General features: G+C 31.2%; 2 protein-coding genes across 2 annotated transcripts in view; both read left to right on the top strand.

Annotated features, from left to right (window-relative positions):
* Positions 1-11,431, top strand: part of LOC100120658 (S-adenosylmethionine decarboxylase proenzyme) — a 231,299-nt gene extending 219,868 nt beyond the window's left edge. The window contains exons 5-6 of the mRNA XM_031923904.2: positions 9,391-9,683; positions 9,756-11,431. Of these exons, the coding sequence (XP_031779764.1) occupies positions 9,391-9,683; positions 9,756-10,058 (596 nt within the window). The 3' untranslated portion in view covers positions 10,059-11,431. The remainder of the gene's footprint in view (positions 1-9,390; positions 9,684-9,755) is intronic.
* LOC116416227 lies at positions 9,762-11,451 on the top strand. Its single transcript, XM_031923906.2, has one exon. The coding sequence runs from the start codon at positions 10,065-10,067 to the stop codon at positions 10,869-10,871; it is 807 nt and encodes a 268-aa protein (XP_031779766.1). The 5' UTR covers positions 9,762-10,064; the 3' UTR covers positions 10,872-11,451.
* The last annotated feature ends 11,685 nt before the right edge of the window (positions 11,452-23,136 follow it).

Raw genomic sequence — 23,136 nt, forward strand, 5'->3', positions numbered from 1 at the left:
TATATATACTAAATATACTGTATTCAACACTATGCCTGTCTTAAATTTTTCAAAATAAACTTTATATTACATGCCATACTTGCTAAAATCAACTTTTTTCACTCAAACTCACTATATATATTGAATATACTATATTCTACACTACGCCTAGCCTAAATTCTTAAAAAAACCTTATATTACATGCCATGGTTGATTGAATCAACTTTTTTCACTCAATCTCACTATATATACTAAATATACTGTATTCAACACTACGCCTGTCTTAAATTTTTCAAAAAAAACTTTATATTACATGTCATACTTGCTTAAATCAACTTTTTTCACTCAAACTCACTATATATACTAAATATACTGTATTCAACACTATGCCTGTCTTAAATTTTTCAAAATAAACTTTATATTACATGTCATACTTGCTTAAATCAACTTTTTTCACTCAAACTCACTATATATACTGAATATACAATATTCTGCACAACGTCTAGACTAAATTTTTAAAATTGCCTTATATTACTCATACTTGCTCATACTTGCTTGAATCAACTTTTTTAACTCAGTCTCACTATATATATTGAATATACTATATTCTACACTATGCCTAACCTAAATTCTTAAAAAAATCTTATATTACATGCCATGCTTGATTGAATAAACTTTTTTCACTCAAACTCACTATATATATTGAATATACTATATTCTACACTACGCCTAGCCTAAATTTAAAAAAAAACCTTATATTACATGCCATGCTTGATTGAATAAACTTTTTTCACTCAAACTCACTATATATATTTTGAATATATTATATACTTCACTAAGCCTAGCCTAAATTAAAAAAAAAAACTTATATTGCACTTCATACTTGCTTGAATCACCTTTTCTCACTCAAACTCACTATATATATTTTGAATATATTATATACTTCACTAAGCCTAGCCTAAATTAAAAAAAAACTTTTATTACATGTCGTAATTGCTTGAATCAACTTTTTTCACTCAAACTCACTATATATACTAAATATACTGTATTCAACACTATGCCTGTCTTAAATTTTTCAAAATAAACTTTATATTACATGACATACTTGCTTGAATCAACTTTTTTCACTCAAACTCACTATATATACTAAATATACTGTATTCAACACTATGCCTGTCTTAAATTTTTCAAAATAAACTTTATATTACATGCCATACTTGCTTGAATCAACTTTTTTCACTCAAACTCACTATATATACTGAATATACGATATTCTGCACAACGCCTAGCCTAAATTAAAAAAAAAACTTATATTACATGTCATACTTGCTTAAATCAACTTTTTTCACTCAAACTCACTATATATACTGAATATACAATATTCTGCACAACGTCTAGACTAAATTTTTAAAATAGCCTTATATTACTCATACTTGCTCATACTTGCTTGAATCAACTTTTTTAACTCAGTCTCACTATATATATATATTGAATATACTATATTCTACACTATGCCTAGCCTAAATTCTTAAAAAAATCTTATATTACATGCCATGCTTGATTGAATAAACTTTTTTCACTCAAACTCACTATATATATTGAATATACTATATTCTACACTACGCCTAGCCTAAATTTAAAAAAAAACCTTATATTACATGCCATGCTTGATTGAATAAACTTTTTTCACTCAAACTCACTATATATATTTTGAATATATTATATACTTCACTAAGCCTAGCCTAAATTAAAAAAAAACTTTTATTACATGTCGTAATTGCTTGAATCAACTTTTTTCACTCAAACTCACTATATATACTAAATATACTGTATTCAACACTACGCCTGTCTTAAATTTTTAAAAAAAAAACTTTATATTACATGCCATACTTGCTTGAATCAACTTTTTTCACTCAAACTCACTATATATACTGAATATACGATATTCTGCACAACGCCTAGCCTAAATTAAAAAAAAACTTATATTACATGCCATGCTTGATTGAATAAACTTTTTTCACTCAAACTCACTATATATATTTTGAATATATTATATACTTCACTAAGCCTAGCCTAAATTAAAAAAAAACTTTTATTACATGTCGTAATTGCTTGAATCAACTTTTTTCACTCAAACTCACTATATATACTAAATATACTGTATTCAACACTACGCCTGTCTTAAATTTTTAAAAAAAAAACTTTATATTACATGCCATACTTGCTTGAATCAACTTTTTTCACTCAAACTCACTATATATACTGATTATACGATATTCTGCACAACGCCTAGCCTAAATTAAAAAAAAACTTATATTACATGCCATGCTTGATTGAATAAACTTTTTTCACTCAAACTCACTATATATATTTTGAATATATTATATACTTCACTAAGCCTAGCCTAAATTAAAAAAAAACTTTTATTACATGTCGTAATTGCTTGAATCAACTTTTTTCACTCAAACTCACTATATATACTAAATATACTGTATTCAACACTACGCCTGTCTTAAATTTTTCAAAAAAAAAACTTTATATTACATGCCATACTTGCTTGAATCAACTTTTTTCACTCAAACTCACTATATATACTAAATATACTGTATTCAACACTATGCCTGTCTTAAATTTTTCAAAATAAACTTTATATTACATGCCATACTTGCTAAAATCAACTTTTTTCACTCAAACTCACTATATATATTGAATATACTATATTCTACACTACGCCTAGCCTAAATTCTTAAAAAAACCTTATATTACATGCCATGGTTGATTGAATCAACTTTTTTCACTCAATCTCACTATATATACTAAATATACTGTATTCAACACTACGCCTGTCTTAAATTTTTCAAAAAAAACTTTATATTACATGTCATACTTGCTTAAATCAACTTTTTTCACTCAAACTCACTATATATACTAAATATACTGTATTCAACACTATGCCTGTCTTAAATTTTTCAAAATAAACTTTATATTACATGTCATACTTGCTTAAATCAACTTTTTTCACTCAAACTCACTATATATACTGAATATACAATATTCTGCACAACGTCTAGACTAAATTTTTAAAATTGCCTTATATTACTCATACTTGCTCATACTTGCTTGAATCAACTTTTTTAACTCAGTCTCACTATATATATTGAATATACTATATTCTACACTATGCCTAGCCTAAATTCTTAAAAAAATCTTATATTACATGCCATGCTTGATTGAATAAACTTTTTTCACTCAAACTCACTATATATATTGAATATACTATATTCTACACTACGCCTAGCCTAAATTTAAAAAAAAACCTTATATTACATGCCATGCTTGATTGAATAAACTTTTTTCACTCAAACTCACTATATATATTTTGAATATATTATATACTTCACTAAGCCTAGCCTAAATTAAAAAAAAACTTTTATTACATGTCGTAATTGCTTGAATCAACTTTTTTCACTCAAACTCACTATATATACTAAATATACTGTATTCAACACTACGCCTGTCTTAAATTTTTCAAAAAAAAACTTTATATTACATGCCATACTTGCTTGAATCACCTTTTTTCACTCAAACTCACTATATATATTGAATATACTATATTCTACACTACGCCTAGACTAAATTAAAAAAAAAAACTTATATTACATGTCATACTTGCTAAAATCAACTTTTTACACTCAAACTCACTATATATATTGAATATACTATATTCTACACTACGCCTAGCCTAAATTCTTAAAAAAACCTTATATTACATGCCATGGTTGATTGAATCAACTTTTTTCACTCAAACTCACTATATATACTAAACATACTGTATTCAACACTACGCTTAGCCTAAATTTTTTATATCATTTATATACAAGATAAATAATAATTTTAATAAATTAACAATAATATACTTTACTAGTCAAGTGGCTGATAAAAAAATTCATCTGCTACAAACATCATAAACATTAAAGAACCTGCAACAATAAAATTAATTCCGCAAAGTAAACGATTAATAGAAAAAGTTTTAAACAATAATTTTTGTTTTTAATTTATAAGCAATCACTTATCTAATAATTCCATTGAAGTACTTTATTGAAGGCAGGATACGCATACATGGAACACTTGTGCAATTCAACAAATTATATACATACACGCACATATATCACTAATAATTAGAGAAAGATAATATCTATCGAACAATATTATTATGCACCAACAATGTATGCAATATAATTTACAATTTATAATTCAAAAGTCAAAACAAACTAAAATCTAAAATAAGTACTAAATATGGAGTGCAAATTTCAATATTAAAATTGGACAAGCGATTCGACCCATAAACTACATAGATATAACTATAGAATAACATTAGTAATCCAAGGCAACTTCACTCCTTACACAATTTGCTAGCATGACTCCATGGCTTTTACGGAAAATCTTAAAATTATTAATTCGCTAAAATACATTAGCTTATACTTATAACGCACAGAATGATATAATTCGCTTCAAAAATATAAATCTCATTTAACCTTATAGTAACAGAATTAAGAACTGTTTAGTTAAGAACATATGAATTTAAGAGAGAGCACACAGTGGCGCTGTCGTCGTTCAACAAGTCAAAAACTATAGGCCGCAACAACGCGACATAAATCGTCATAAGTGTCGTACAACATGTCGTAGATGGCGGGACTGTCGTACGTTGCAGTGTCGTACTGTCATTCCGGCTCCGGCATGGCCGTAGCTGCTACACAGATGGAAGTACTTGCTACTGAAATAAATTAGATGACAATCAACAGATAATCAGCTGATAATCAGTAGATAATCATGTCAAAACGTCAGCTGATTATCAGGTGATAATCATTCAAAGTTTGTAATCTTTAATATATTTATTATGAGTTGTTTAAAATAAGTAAAATTTATAAATTTCACATAATGAGGGCCAGTATTGGTGTTACTATCTGAATGATAACACGAAAACTCTGGCTGTGAGCTCCAATATTTTTATTTTTCAATACTTAAATTTAAATAAATTTTTTTTAAGTGTTAAAAAATAAAAATTTTAGAGTTCACAGCTAGAATTTTCGTGTTATCATCCTGATGGTAACACCAGTACTGGCCCTCATTATGTGAAATTTATAAAGTTTACTTATTTTAAACAACTTATAATAAATATATTAAAGGATACCAATTTCGAGTGATTATCACCTGATGATCATTAACATTTTATCTCACATAAACGCATATTTATAACTATCAGCTTTATTAAAAATACTGAGCTGAAATCACCCGATAATCAGCTGACGTTTTGGCATGATTATTAGCTGATTATCAGCTGATTATCAGTTAATTGTCGTCTGATTTTTTTCGTTACATGCAAAAAGGAACAGAATCAAATAAATACTGACCCACCATGTTAAATAAGTATTATCCCGTAGTGCAGCATTTATCAGGAATAGTTTAGTCTGTTTCCTTAGCCGGAATAATGCTATTGCGAAAAAGGTCCCGTTGATTATTATTTTCTAATCGTAATATTAATTTATAAATTTTATATGTTATTATCATTACAATCCCTAAAATATTTTATACACAAATCAATGGTCATTAAAATTCAACATTATTTTTTGCTGCAGCAGATCAATAAAAGTATTCGAATGACACTGAGTAGTTTTATTTAGATTATGCAATTGACGAATCTGAAAAATTGATCTGTTTCATAACAATACGAATTTATTCTATAAAGCATTGTCAGTATATTGAAAATACCATCCGATAACACAACCGGTAATTAGAACAGGAAAAAAAGAAAATGTTTCCTCTCATCGTCAAGTCTTACCCCATTACAAGTTTAATGAATTTATCAACAATATTTGAATATCTGCATACTTTGTGCGTGTATGTGTGTCTATGTGTGTGTTCATCAGCGAACCTTTAAATAATGGCGAGTGTCTTATGTGAAAAGCAAAGCGTTTCGCTTTTAGCGATGTTTTTTATTATTATCATTTTTTTTTCATAAAACTGTTACGCAACTAACCTTGAATTTCTAGTAATATAATTAATTAGTACAAGAATTAATTATGACAAAATTAAAATTAAAAATTGCGTACTGTATTGTCTACTTGTTCATGAATTATTTCTTTTAATGGGTATTTTAGAGAATTTTATTTTCTGCGGTTTGTTCATGTATATGTAGATGAATAATGTTGTAGATTAAGACCATAAAATATATTCCCTTTTGAATACTTTTAAGCTTGAGTTACACTTTCTAATAAAATTTCCTATAAAATAATATCAATCAGATATATAAATTAAATAAAAAATCAAATCAGGATACATATAATTTAGTTGACTTGATTCTTTTTCAATTCTGGAACAAACTAAGAAATTGTTTCATCATATATATTTGCATTGAAGTTTTATACCATCGTTATTATTTAAAATTAATAAAGAAATTTTAAATTCTTGATTTTTGATGCGATTTTATATTATTAAAAGTTTCTTTACTATAATGATTTCTTTTATATGTATCCAACTACCGACTTAATATTTCAATGGATAATTAGTAGGATTGAGTTGAGTTTTGTTAGACATAAAATTTTGCACTACTGTTGTGCTACTGTTACTACTGTTAGGCGACTTGGTTCGGTTAAGTGGAATGAAGTGCAGGTTGTCTTAGAATAGAGGGCTGTTTCAGATGAAGCTAATTAGAATACTAAATAAATAGAACTGATTTATAAGCAGAAATTATGAATAAATGTAGTCATCGAGTTGTAAGCAAATCAATATATGTGTACTCATTACTCATTCTAACCTTAAATTGCCTTTCTTTATCTCCGCCAGAATTTTCACCAGAATTCTGCCCACTAACCAACCGCCTCGCGACTCTGAAGCTTTCTGGCAAGATTCTGTCGCAGATTCTGGCAACCCACCAGAAAATTCGCCAGAATTCTGGTCAATTTAACCTCAATTTTCTACCAGGGTGGCTTTAAGCATTTTAGGTTTAAATTTGATGCTCGCATACAGCCCACTTTCTTTGAGGTGGGAGCTAAAGCTTCCCAAATACGCCACAAGGTATTTTGTATTTCAAATGCCGAAAAAAAACTAAAAGTCTACCCTACTGAAAACAAGTAGATAACAATCAACTGATTATTAGCTGATAATCTGCTGATAACCATGCCAAAACGCCAGCTGATTATCAGGTGATATCAGCTTAATATTTATATTTAAGCTGATAGTTACAAATATGCATTTTTGTTACGGTGTGCGTAAACTGCACTTTTACGCACGCTCTGCGTGCGTTCAATCGCATTTTCTGCCCCCTGTATAAAAAAATAACGTTCGATACACGTACGGAAAGTTGATTCTACACTCGTGAGATTGTCATCCTTGCTTCGCTCGGGCGACAAACCTCCCACTCGTGTAGAATCAACTTTTGCGCATTTGTATCGAAATATACTATTATATGAGATAAAATGATAATGATAATCGGCTGATTATTGGGTAATAATAATCAAACAATTTTTTAACTTTAGTATATTTTTTTGAAGTAGTTTAAAATTAATAAAATTTATAAATATCACAAAATTAGGGCCAATACGGTTTTACCATCCAGATGATAACACCAAAACACTGGCTGTGAACTGCAAAATTTTTATTTATTAATATTTAAAAAAATTTTGTAGCTCAAAGCCAATGTTTTGGTGTTATCATCCAGATGATAACACCAAAACATATTATGCCCTGATTATATGAATTTTATAAATTTTATTAATTTTAAACTACTTTGAAAAAATATACTGAAGGGTAAAAAATTTTTGATGATTATTACCTGATAATCAGCTGATTATCATTAACATTTTATTTCATACAAACGCATTTTTGTAACTATCAGCTTTAATAAAATTATTCAGCTGATATCACCTGATTATCAGCTAATAATCGGATGATTGTCATCTGTTTTTTTTTTTGTTTTAGTTGGGTAAGTAACTTTTCGGTTTACTCATTCATTAAACTAAATTACAATAGTGCTGTGCTTTTTATATTGATAGAAAGTCAAATAATAAAAAGTTTACTACTACTAACTGGTACTACTTAATTATAAGGTTAGCGCTGAGATCGTACTAAGATCGCATAAACTCCCTTTCGTATTTCAAAACTTATCGAAAAGTAGGAGTCCAATTGACAATTTCTTTCGGTAGTAGAATGATCCTTTGGATTATATACACTGTTGCGCTCGGGTCTTGGTTTTTCAATGCATGCTTTTATAAACAAATTCTCATGGGCCAGAAAAAGCAATGTTCCATTTTAAGGGTATGTGGAAGCAAGCTTCCACATACCCTTCAAATCTACACGCTAACTCTATAAACGATATTTTCTTAACGTTTCTGCGAGAGCAAGTAATAAAAATAAAACAATTGAATAAAATAGGAAGGTCTAAGAGAAACAATGGATACGATATCTGATAGAAATTCTTTCATATTCCTATTCATAGAATGCGACAATTTCACTTGTGTGGCCTGTGTCGAGAAATATAGTTTAATAAGCGTGCAAAAATTGACTATATTCATGTAGGATCAACTTTTTCGCACTGTATCGAAATATACAGATACTCTTTCAAAAATAACCCGTCCGAAAATTTGATTTCACATACTCTGCGTGAGACGAATCGCATTTTATAAAAAAGTATGTTCTATAAACCGGCGAAAAACGATAGTTTCTTCAGGTAACTAACTCATTCATGCAAGAATCAGTTCTTTTGTACTACTAAAAATTGGCTTAGCGCGCGTTGATTTTGTTGTTGTTGTTATGCTCTCTGAAGTTGCTTCCTATCTCCCTCTGAAGTTGTTCCACTGTACCCACCAATGAAATTTTTTGATAACGGTCTGAATTGGCTCTGTAAGAGCTTCAATTCGATACTATCGCAATCTCACTTTAAGAAATGGATACCGAAATGTACTATTTTGAAGTGAAAATTGATTCTCAAATGTACCTAACATTTATTAACCATATTAAGTCATCTGAAAATGTCTTTAAAAAAATGTTTGATTCAAGAAATTTATATTTTAATAATTAATTTAAACTTACAAGAGCTTTCGGATGACCAATCTTGCTTAGCATTTCTTAGGAGACTTTTTTGACACAAAACAATTTTTGCAAGGATCCTATCTTGTATCTTGCATGTTATTTACATCTATATTGTATTCTGCATAAATAATTATAAGTAAATAGGTATCTCAATGATCACCAAGACCCATAGGATTAAATTCTCGCAGATATTGTGATTTCGAGTCAAAAGTAGTCCCCGAAAAATGTTGAGTGAAGTACGCTAGTCGCTTTGGTGCCCCCTCATTAGATTTATCAGGTAGACGCTCAAAACTATTATTTATAAACATTTGTAAATGCTTGTAGATGGCGAAGCTTACTGCTTGGGCTCGGAAGACAACGACTGCTGGTATTTATACACGCTGAATCGTGAGAAGCCAAAGTCGCAGTTACAGAATGGCTGTGAGCCTGACCAAACGCTTGAAATTCTGATGACGAATCTTGACCCTGATGTCATGGCAATCTTCACTCGTGAAATTTGCTCCTCCGCTTCGGAAGCAACTCACAAATCCGGCATTGATATGCTTATACCTAACATGTTCATAGATGACTTTCTCTTCGAACCTTGCGGATACTCAATGAATGGTGTCTCAAAAAGTGTTAGCGCGCTTTTATTTATTTCTTTTTTTTAATCATTATAAAATCTTCATATGTGTTTATTTTTCTTGCAGGGAAGCTATATGACTATCCATATAACACCGGAGCCGGATTTTTCATATGTCTCCTTCGAATCCAACATTCCTGAAGCCTCGTATGGGGAGGTAATCGAGCGCGTTTTGAGGACTTTTAAACCTGGGAAATTCGTCGTCAGCATCTTCGCCAACAAGGAATCAGTGGCGGCAGACTGTCCACGCGAACTCGAACAGTCTGATAATTTCGGTTTTGAAGTGGACTATGTGCGAAACGATGTACAGTATTGTCGCTTTAAAAACTACGACCTAACTTGCGCGTTCTACTCCAAATTTCCAAGCTGAGGGTTCATGGACGCCCCGTCGCCGGCAGACATTGCTTGTTGCAGCAACTGCAGTGCCCATGCCGCCGGCTTTGACGAGGCGAACACCCTTGCTTCCTCTTCCCTGCCCCTCTCCTCATCCTCTCTACCACCTTCCTATTATTTGCAAACATCTCCCCAACTTCTCACAATTAACTTAAGTTTATCCTCCTTTAAAGCTAATGATTCGCCCCTCTCATATTATTCTTCATATTCAACGTCAATGTCTTCACAAAAATCTAGCCGGTCAACTTCATCACCACAACTAATGAGCGCTAAAACTCGATCCAAAGTTTATCGCAGAGCTTCTCTCAAATCTCTAAATAGCTTACCAGCTCTTATTTTGCCACTTCACTCAAAAATCATTAAGCTTTCTAGTAGCGATAACAACAACGATAAAATACCAGAATGCATGCAGAGCGCCAAAATCAACTGCACGCTGCATGGTAAAGAACGATTGGATCTCTTAAAGCCTAGCGCTTCTTGTCTTCATCCTTCTCCAATCTTTCAAAATAACAGTAATAACATTGACAAATATGATTACCAACGTAACCAAAAAGTTTATCGCCATCATCGATACCCCCATCACGTTCAACACCAGCAACATCTGCATAAAAATAAAGTAACAAATGAATCAGTCGTACAACAAGATAACCAGACCAAACAACAATCCAAGGTCAAAAGCTGTGCCGCCAACTTCTTACCTATTCTTTCCTTTATACCTCATACAGTGATAAGTTTTCAATATCCAACTCCCAAGATAAAATTCTCATGGTGGAGAAACAAAATATCGTGAAGACACGCCTAGACAAACGATTGTTGAAGACTGTTTTTCTAGATTGGCTTCTTTTTTACTAAGATGCTGTTATAAAGGCTAAATTTGTTGTTCACATTATATCTTCCTGACCGGATGATCACTATGATTTTATTATTGGTTACCGTCTGTTCAAATAAGGAACGTTAATTTGTTTATCGTTTCCTTCTAGTTCCTCAATTTCTTACTGCTTTATGAGAATTGATGTGATGTTCACCCCGTTGCATGATTACTAATTACAAAGCACATATACATATATGTGTGTTATTATATCAAGCATGCGGCAATAAATGTATGGAAAGAAGAAAGTTTAAATATATATGTTCTTTTGACGTAGATTATGTTTTTAAATTGTAGGCATAAAATGTTATCTAGCACGATGTAGCGTCAAATATGTAAATGAAGAATTTTTTTAAATGTATTTACATTGTCTATTCATTTGAGTATATGTAAACAGAAACATAATTAAATGTCGCATGATAAATCAGTAGAAAACACTGTAGTTCCTATGTCAATAAAAAAACTCATTTTAATATTATACAGTATTTTTTACATCAACAAACAACTGGATAAATATATTGCTATCCTTCAATATAAATAGACTGTAAAAGTCGGCAAACACGATTTTCTATGTACGAGCAAACGACCAAAGGAAAAAACAAACACCTCGACTTCCTCAATAAATAAAACTATATACTTCCTCGATTAATGAATAACAAGTAATCGTATAACATTGAGTAAATATTACGACTGTCTTTTAAAGAAAATTAGAATATATATCCACGCCCACCTTTAAAAAACTGAAAGTGTAGAAGTGAAACGTCTAAATTGCATGTCGCGAACTGAGCCCTTAATGTTTTAGATGAAATTTGGTACTCCTTCTGAAAAGGCTTGTTAATAAGGTAGTAAATTACTTAATGTGCTGTATATTGAACTATACATTGTACAAGATCCAAGAGATTACTTCTACTACTGTAGTCATATTATTTGTACGCCAAAACTTAGAATCTTTTTTTTTTCTACTTATGTGTTCTTTTAGTTTATTGTGTAATGATATATATATATATATATATATATATATATATATATCCAATGGCGACAAAAAACATCATTATTATTAATATAATATTATTATCGTAATTTTGCGGTGTATTAAAATTACTCATTTCTTAGTGTACTTTTTATATTATTTGTTTTGTGATGCAAACGTTGTATCACGTAATTTTAAGATGTATTAAAAATGTTGAAATTCTTAATGCATTTGGAAAATTTTTTACGCAATTTCAGTAATTTTTTAATAGCATATACATATTTAGTTCGGAATACTTATAATCTTAAATAGTTTGAATTTCTTAACTTTTTAGACACTGGCCTTTATTTTCCGAAGTAGTGTCCGCATGGTAGTGCCTACATATAGCCACTTATTTTAACCAATTTACAGTATTTCAGGGGTGGCCAGGTGAAAACCTTTGCAACGACGCCACAGGACATTTCGTATTTTCAATGCAAAAAAAAAACTGATTGACTTCTAGTTTTATTAAAATGATTTTTCGAACTGCTCTGCTATTATAAGTTTTATTTAGAAAGCATATACCTAATATAAAAACGGCGCTTTTAGATACGGCCGCCCCTTAAGAGTATACATATATTTAGAACTAAATATCCCTGGTAGAAAGTTCCCCATTTTCGTTGGTAAACGTGTTAATCGAAACCGGGCCAAATTTACTCAAAATGAACGATTAAATTTAATTTGAAACTATCTATACCTGTGATTATATGCAGTGATATATATTACATGTGGACGCTAGTGCGAAAAATGAGGGCCAGTGCGTAGAAAATTAACAAATTCAAAGTATTTAAGAGTGTAAGTATTCAGAACTAAATACGTACATGCAATTAAATAAAATACTGAAATATGTTCAGATACGCCTAATATACGTACTTAACTTTTTAGTTAATTGTTTTTTGCAAATAACAATTAAAAAAACGTAGTGTGAAGTTTTAACTTTGAAAATTCCCCGTTAACTGCACAATCGATGGTGAACATTTCTACCAGGGTATAATGTGCGTAAGAAAATAAAATACTAAAATTATGTTAAAAAATTTTATAGTGCTAAAGAATATCACAATTTTTAATAAATATTGAACCAGGTGATAAAGCATTAGAAATCAATACGTCGCAATTCTACATCACAAATAACACATAAAAATGACGCGAAGAAATGCGTAATTTCAATGCATAACAAAATTATACTTATTACTCTCCATATTTACCAAAAATTAATGATTACGAACAAACGTGGGAGAGTTAACACTTGTTTTTTTCTTTGTCCTGTTTTACATTAATAAGTGGACGAGAAACAACAGATTCTATGTTTTTAATTAGACATGATCTTAAATCATTAGCGAACACTGTGTCAAAGTTGTTAATCTTACTTTCAAATTTGTTTTATAGTTATAAGGATATCTTTAGTAAAGAACTTAGACTTTGTGTTAAAATTATGACCCATGGAAACAACATACAATAACCTCTGTCACGGGTTAACTCTCCCACGTTTGTTCGTAATTATTAAAATTATGTCAATATCTTTAAGGGACCTCGAAAATATCGCTATTGGCATATAATAAATGAGAAACTATCTTATCCCTTTGCGATGTACTTTGAAAAAAACTACTACATCGTAGGGTATTGAAAAAAATTTATGTATAACAATAAAAAAGATGTTAGAATGACTCTATCGGTCTATACGAGCACAATTAATTTTGAAATAATAGGACATGACACTATTCATTCTCAAAATTTGAGATCTCTGAACAGGCATGCCTTTCAAAAATAAAATAAAAATCTCGGCGTTTCGTCCTACCGTCAGATTGGATTCCTCAGTAAGGATCTGACGGCTTCCTTAGACGCCTGCCGCCTTGTCAAGTCGCGGCCTTTAAGTAGTCCGAGTCTCCGTTTTTCCTTTCGAGAGAGAGAAAAAGAAGACTTAGCCATCTAGTGGACACAATTTTCAACCAAGTGTCAAAATACAGTCAAAGGCATACCTGTTCAGAGATCTCAAATTTTGAGAATGAACAGTGTCATAGCCTATTATTTCAAAATTAATTGTGCTTGTATAGACCGATAGAGTCATTATAACATCTTTTGTAATTTTAAACGAGCGATGGTCTCACGATATATATATATATATATATATATATATATATATATATATATATATATATATATATATATTAGCTGTATATGTAATACTGTTTGATATACGCTTTGTGTGCGAAAGTGAGCTGAAATGTCTCCAAGAGCTAGAAAATTAATAATAAGTCATTTAAAATTACCTTTATAACAATGCGTGGCATAAATCCGCATTTATATCATGCCTATCCGTGGCATAAGTAGTCCTTTATTGCTCCGTGCATATCGCCCTCGCTACGCTCGGGTGCTAACCCCACGGTGCAAAAAAATGTGGCTGTCTCGAGTACAGCTGATAGAAGTGAATACTTAAATAGATGGTGTGTAAAATATAATTAAAATAATAGTATCGTACGCTATTTTATAACACATGCGTAAACCGAGATGTAGCGAGTGCATTTTTGCACGAGCGTGCATTAAATCAAGATTTACGCCACGGCGTGTCATAAAGTAATAATGTTTACCTCAAGTCAATAATGTTTACTTGTAAACGTTTCGCGCATATTAAAAAAGTCACGTCGTCTAGTTAACGCGAAAAAATTGAAGCGCCATGAAAAGGGGCACCGCTATATTAGCGCGTCGAGGGGCCCGAAATCCAGCAGGAAAAACCGAGAAAACCCGATAGCCGCTTGCAGCGTGTGTAAATAAGTGCGGCTGATATGTAAGGGGATAGCTGAGCTGTGTGAGCACGCTAATATGCGCGGCGAAGTGCGCATGGCGGGGGGAGAGAGCTGCCGCTGCTTTCGTGACGATCGGTCTGTCGCGCCGCCGTGACGGTCGCCGCCCGCCGATTCACACCCCAGTAAAATGTGTACCCGGCGAGCCTATAGAAGTATTCACTTCAAAAAGGACTGCTAATGCCACGGATAGTCGTGCCAGCGGATTTATGCTAGTCAGTGCAATAAAATATCTTACGATACACGCGTCATAAGTCCATCGTTATGGCACGGCGTTAAGCGCACTCGCTACACTCAGGTGCTTATACGCGCTGTGCCGTAAAGTACGACTTATGACGCAAGTATCGTAATGCAATAAGTGCATCGCAAAGGGGCGGCATATTTTCTCGTTTACTATATATCTATAGCGATAACCTGGTAGAAATATTAACGGGTTTCTAGCTAGAAATATGCGGGATACGTTAAAAATTAAGATGAAATTAGCTAAAAACCCGCTATCAGAGCGACCTTTTTACAGGTTCCTAGCAGGAAACCTGCTAACAAGAGTGAGTTATTTAAAGCTGGCTTACTGCTTGAAACCTGATAATTCTGAAATATAAGTCAGTACACAGCGCATGCGAGAGATACAGAGAGGGCCAGCACGTTGCGTTGTGTCGTACAGCACACCGGCGCAAGTGAGAATAAAATATTACTAATTACTATTGAATGTTTGCATTTTCGGTCTATAATTTACTGACAAAGGGCTCGCTTTAAATATCTTAACGAGTTATTAGCAGGTTTCAGCAGAAAATAAGCTGCCAAACAGACAGGTTGCTAGCTACCGTCAGCTACCGTTAGCTACCGTTTCTAGCTACTTTTTTTATAAATTAACGTGCGAAACCCGTTAACGTTCTACCAGGGTATCTTCGAGGGCTTATTACCTGAAATATCTAAATAAAACTTTTAAAGATTTATTCTCATTGTGCTACAAAAAAATTTAGTTTTTTCATGTATGCATAATGTGCACATACATAGAAACGTACAGAAACATACAATGCATTTACGTAACTGTACTAAAATCACTTACGTGTACTCAATTTTGCAGCAAGCTACGGTAAAATACTACTTTTTTCTATCTGGGATGTTAAATTATTTTATTCACGACTGAACTATAATAGCCACTTTATTCCCTGAAAAGCGGGACTAAAATAGCATTTTATTCCCTCGTATTTTTTTTATTTTACAAATTTACTTTATTCCCGCAAAATACGGGAATAGAGTACATTTGCGGGAAATAAACTGTTTATTCCCGCAAAATTTTGAAAATTTTTGATAATTTGAAAAATTTAGAAAAAGCGTTAAGGGGATGTGGGAGCTCAAAACACTGTTTTTCTGTTCCATATAACTTTTTTAATAAAGCTTGCAATGAAAAACCAAGATGAGAGCGCCATAGTGCTGAGTTTAGTGAATCATTCTACCGAAAAAAAAATACCAATCGGACTTTTGGTTTTTGTGAAAGTTGTGAAATACAAGCGTGTGTTTACGCATGTTTATGCGATTACGGCGCCAACCTCAAACATCAATTTTACTTATTAACTTTTTTTAATTTGAAATTTCATCAATATAATGAGCAGAGCGCCATAGGTTTGAGATAAGTGAATCATTCTACCGAAAGAAAATGTCAATACGGCTTTTAGTTTTTTTTTGCATTTGAAATACTAAATACCCCGTGGCGGATTTGCGAAGCTACAGCTCTCGCCTCCCCTTAAAAAGAAGAAAAATTATGAAAAAAATTAAAAAATTTTGAATATTTTGAATATTTAAAAAAATTGTATTAATTTAGTCAATTTAACTTTTGTAGGTCCCACTTTTCAAGATATAAGGTGGCTACACAGTTCAGTCAATAAAGCACTATATGCAACACGAGAGTAAAGTCGATTATTCCCTTGGGTGATTTACTGTAAACTCTCACCTGCGGGAATAATCAACGGCTTTACTCCCTTGTTGCATAATGTACTATTTTTTTTATTTTTGAAAAATAAATTGTTTTGCCATTTCCTGTTTTATGTATACTTTTAAATTATAAGAAACAATACTTGCGTTACCACAAAATTCTTCAATATTTTAAATGTACGTGCTTCAAATGGCTATATTAACCAAGTTTATGTATAATATATCAATGTTCATTAATGTAACTAATATGACATAAAATTATAACATAGACTTATCAAAATATGACTTTTAAAACATATAGCCATTAAAAGGCATTGAGCAACTTTAAAACAGCGCTAAGCAGACAAACTACCTATATCACTTTTAAAGTGTTGTTCGAGTCAAATAAGCGTAATTTTTTCCTATACAATGCCATAACAATATATGACTTGCAAGCTCGATCCAGATGGCGCCGGGTACGCGTTGACCTTTAAATCGGTTCTAGTCTTTCCGTGAACTCACATACCCAATGTAGCGAGCTTGGGGCGGGGTTCGTCACTAAACCATTATATTTTTTCTTTATAATTATTGCAAATTTTTCATAATCAAAGGCATTTTAAAAATCTGCAACTAAATTTGAAATGCTTTGAGCTACTCGTATGTCAACATACAGAGAGATGTTTATCGCGACGTGCCGTGGTGCGCGGATATGCCCCGGTTGACCGTGATATGCCTCAATTAACCGTGTTCTGCACTTTGATCAATTTCAGTCAACCGCGCAAGTACTGTGCGTGAGCCATGGCTCAACCTCACGCGAACATTTTGCATATCCCAAGCGTACAGAGCGTGCCTAGAGTTGATCTCTGATGAAAGCTTGAGCGAATCTACGCCGAATCTCGGGCTAACCTCGAATGAGGCTCTAACAGAACCACCCATATATATATATATATATATATATATATATATATATATATATATGGTGGTTCTCTGTGAAATCGAAGATGAAAATTTTTATTTCTGCCTAAACTGTATATGTATGTTCTATATGTTGTACCTGACTCCCAAAAAAAATTTCATCGCGATTCCTTCATTTGGCTTCGAGTTCTAGCTGGTCAAAGTTTTACCGGTATTGTTTGTATCGGTAGACATGAAATGTACTAGGTTATAAGTGTCAAATTTGCATGTAAAACCACTTATTAGCCATTATATCATGTTTGTTTTCAACATAACTTCTAGTAGAAGGTCAGACCCATTCTGAAACTTTACAGCTACTTTTTTACTATAAAAAGGTATCTTTTTACTGTATTGAGGTTGTCGGAGTCCGGATAAAACGTTCAGATTTTTATATTTTAAGGTTTAAAATGCAAATAGGGTAGCCTTAACGTACATATAGGGCTTTAAAAGTATTTTTATTGAAAAATTCAGAAAATTTCCCAAATAAAGTATCTGGATAGTTTTAATTAAAAATGCATCCGTTATAAGCTACAAATCATTAAAAATAGGCAAAAAAATGCAGAAATTGCTTGAAACTTCAACTTTGACCAGCTAGAACCCGAAGCCAAATGAATGAATCGTGTTCAATAGAACATATGTATAGAATTTGGTCAGAAATTAAAATTTTCATCTTCGATTTCACCGAGAACCACCTATATATATATATATATATATATATATATATATATATATATATATATATATATATATATATATGTGTGTGTGCGTGTGTGTGTGTGTGATCAAAATGATAATTAGAGATAGACTGCGAATAAGTAAGAGAGCTAAGAGAGCTCCGAATGAAGAGCGGTATTTCAGAGGCTTATATATATATATATATATATATATATATATATATATATATATATATATATATATATATATATATATATATATATATATATAAAGGTATTGTACAAAGCACGTATAGCACTAGCCCTCTGAATATACCGCTCTTCATTCGGAGCTCTCTTAGCTCTCTTACTTATTCGCAGTCTATCTCTAATTATCATTTTTATGTAATACGTTCATTTTATAAATAGGAGATATTAACTTAAGCCTCTTTTCAGTGTTCCAAGGAATTAAAAGGGCCACACTAAACTAATATTTTTAACATTGTATTTTTTTTTTAATATCACTGATCCAATCGTGTGGTAAACGTCCCGCTGTAAACGCACTCCAAAGTCAGAACGGGGTATAAGTATGTGGAATCGATCTGACACAGCAAGCCAACATGTGCCAGCACCATGTGAATCGAACTTGAAGAACAAACATTCTTATTCAATCCATGTTACATGAGAAAAGAAGATCGTAAATATTTTGTATGTTTATGCATTTTCGATTATCTCAAAATCCATGTAAACCTAAGTAGTTGATCTTAGCAAGTTCAAGCTTACGGAAAAATCCTGTGGGGCTCCTCTACAGGTTATCCTGCAGGCATCTTACAGAATATCTTGTAGGAAATGTTGCATGTATTTTGCGTTTTTCCTGTAGGGATTCTATTTCGGTGTAAAAAAATACATTTCATAAAATGACACTAGTAACATTGTGGTGATTTATAGAAGTACCATATGGATAATAACATTTAACATAGGTGTATGTTAATGCTAGCATTTCTTACATAAATAAATAATAAATAGAATTTCTATAGGAAGACCTGCGGAGTAGTTTTGGCAAGAAAATTTTTGACAAATTCACGAAGGTAATCCTGTAGGTAAAAGACGCAAAATACATTCCCATGAGATTCCTACAACATAAGCTGGAAAATTTCATGTACAAAATCCTGCAGGGTTTTGTACGTTTCCCGCTAAATTCTGATCGGAATATTTTATAAGATAAATTATTTAGAAATTAAGCACATGATTTTTGAGATATTTACTGGTCACCCTATACAGTAAGTACACCTTTATAAGGATCCTGCTGGGTCACATAGGGGTCATGCAAAATCATATAAAAAGTAAACAAAAAGGCGTTAGAGCGGTACGAATAACGTCTAGCACGCGGTAAGCTCCCTTAATAATTTAAAAAACTCTTTTTTAATAACAAGTATGTAAATTTGTATAAGAAAAATCGTAATATTACCAGGCAATTTATAATCTGATTATTCATTATTTTCATCACGCTTCTTATTGTATCAAACAATCTTGAGCATATTTTTCAACATTATTTATCATATAATATGCACGAAGATTTTTTTATACTTATATATCGTCGCTCCCTACGAAGAGTAGTACGGTTCAGATTTGCTACGAAGACTAGTACGGTTCAGATTTGCCGCGAAGTCTAGTACATTCCAAATTTTTTGGAAACTTTAAAGATATTGCAATTTTATAATTTTTACCAAAATAACTATTTGTTTTTCTCCAAAATAATTAGATTTTTTCATGTGGGAAAGATCTGAAATTCGTCTTCGCGGCATATCTGAACCGTACTAGTCTTTGTAGCAAATCTGAACCGTACTACTCTTCGTAGGGACCGACGATATAATGTAATAATACTAAATGAAAAAATTATATTGTAACAATGAACTGTATCCTTCATCCAACGAAATTATTTTAAATTATTAATTTATTTAGTCGTCCGTGATAGAATAACACTATTGATACCGACTATTGTCATTAAACTATATCTATTCGTTTGATTGTTGGTTAACAAACCAAATGAAATAATAAAATAACCTGCATTATTTGAAGTGGAAGTTGCGTATATTGTCATAAAAATAAAATTTACAAAATATATGTGATACAAGAATAGGATATAATTAAATGGTGTAAGTTAATCAGTTTGAATGTTACAAAGATAGAGATGATAATAAAAAAAATGTATGTGATGAGTGAAATTTTCAAAATAATTCAACACAAGTATGCATGTCATACATTTAATAATATGGATAGGCATATTTTTTGTAGTATCCAGCTCTGTAAACAATACATTATAATTAAACTTTATAGCTATAAAATGAATATCACTTACAAATCAGATTTTATTAAAGTTTTGTAGCAGTAGTTCAATGTGTGATGAAATAATATCTCAGGCATCAATAATATATCTTATCAAATTTAGATTTTAACATTGCATGGAAGGCTGTTTTATTTATAATAAAATATGTTAAAAAAGTAAGATTCACTGACGCAATACATTGAAATACACACATGATACATAACACACATACATAAAAATGCAAGTGCTTCTTTTTCAATTGGTAAAATGGTATTAAATGTTAGCTACCAATAGATACTATATGATTCTATAGCATTATCGGATGATTTTCCTACTTCTAAAATATTAATGTAATACTGTAATAAAATAACATACTGAGAAAATATCGTGCAATTAATTATATGTAAAATAGGCTTGACTTCTAAAATACATACACTGTATAATAATCATCTGTTGTTTTAAACTATTAATATATTGCTTGCACATTTATTAAACAACGTAAATTTAATTTATATATATATATATATATATATATATATATATATATATATATATATATATATATATATACACACACACACACAAACAATCCAAAACGTTTGTAAAAATTATTTGAAAATACAAAAATAGTTAAAGTACTAGTAAATATAGTATATTTATGGTTATTGAAAAAGAAAAAAGTGATTGCAGTACTTGAGGAAATCTAGATCATAGCATTAAATTCTATGGACTCATCTTTGTTAAACCTAACTCGCATACCATGGAAAAACGCATTAAATTTCGTTCTGAATCCTGAATTTGTCTTTTTGTAGATTATTTTGTCTTGTGATTGCGAATTGTGTGTCTCTGCGGCGCTGAAAACTTCACGTATGCGATCTAAAGCTGTTCAACAAAAAAAGGAATAATCGTTATGAGTAGTTGTAAATTATTAATTAATAAAAATTAATACCCTAGCAGAAACTTTACTATTTGCCAATATTTTTACCAACAGAAGGTAAAAAATGTTACTTATGTTCTTACAGATTTACATTAAAATCATTTCAATTTGTTGAATGATTTGCTTAGCCAAATAAATTTGTAATATTATATGTTTATAAAAATAACATATTATATATTTTTCTTTTAAGAAATAAGATTTTTAATAGGTAAATTTTAAATAAAATGTACGGTTTATAATTATGTTTATAGCTGAATAATAAACTTTATGCATATAAATGCAGCATATCAGCAGTAGATCATCTCTGGTTGAAATTCGAATATTCATAATGGGCTAGAAACTACGAAATAGCTATGAGAAATAAACTATAACTAGCCCTGTTAAAAATGGTCAATAGAAATTGATTAAATTATCAATTAAATTCTAAGCAATATATCTGAATCTCATTATTTTGCATAAGAATTTGATTAAAATCGATAGAATCGATATAAGAATCGATAGGAATTGATGAAATTCTATACAAAAGGGATGAGCAAAGTTAATAGAAACTAAAGTTTGGTATTAACCATCGACTCAATTTTTGTTATCCGTATTAAAATCTATTGACTCCTGTTGATTCTAATCAATTTTAATCGAGTCTTTATAGAAAAAAAAAATGTGGCTGTCTCGGAGACAGCCGATAGAAGTGAATACTGAATTAGGTGTGTTGTAGACTTCGTTTTTTTTATATAGGTGAAATAATAAAAATATGTTTATCGTTATTCATACATTATTTTATTTCTTACAAACTTTATTTATCTATGGTAGAATCACAGGTATCTTCATTTTTTAATTCAATAAAAGAAACAATTGGTTTGTGGTAACTAAAGTATGATATAAATATTTTAGAATCGATTTTATATAAAAATCTTGAAAATAAAGCATCTAATGTTGTGCCATACTTAGTAGTTGATTGTTGCGCATCATTATTCATGTCTAATTGAAATTTATCTTTGAGGAATGTAATTAATGGTTGTGCACTTTCGTCAGCAAAGTTAACATTAAAATCAGTGGCATTTCATGGTCATTTGTACCAAGCTCCCGTGACCCTACTTAAGTGTATACAAGTAGTGATCTATGGATAAATTGAATTATGTCTGTAATGCTTTGATTGGGTGAAATGTAAATCGCAGCCATGATAAATATTTGACCGTCTTCTAAAACGCAGTGAGCAGACCATATTTCAGCTATTTCTGTTTACGTACAACTGGCGCTTAGACGCGGAATAGCATTTTCCATTATCATATAGCGACTTTTTTTAGCAATTTCAAAGACTCAGACTGACTTGTGACTTTTGTCAACTGAGCTTGTACATTGGCAATTTTTACAGCGAGATAAAGAGCGTCCTGAAAATGTTTCTGCGCGGTTTTCAAACTCTGTGGTACTAGAACACCAAACCATTTGATAGGATCCTGTGGCGTCTCCTCCTCCTTGTTCGACTTCTTCAAACTTATATCAAAATTTGGAATGTCTTTGATTTTCTCTTGCTCGCCCTTACTATAGCTATTCGATTATGCTTCAGTGTCTCAGTGACGTGTTGAAATGTCGGAATTCTCTAAT

This window comes from Nasonia vitripennis, assembly GCF_009193385.2.
Source record: "Nasonia vitripennis strain AsymCx chromosome 2 unlocalized genomic scaffold, Nvit_psr_1.1 chr2_random0001, whole genome shotgun sequence".
In the NCBI taxonomy this organism is placed as follows: domain Eukaryota; kingdom Metazoa; phylum Arthropoda; class Insecta; order Hymenoptera; family Pteromalidae; genus Nasonia; species Nasonia vitripennis.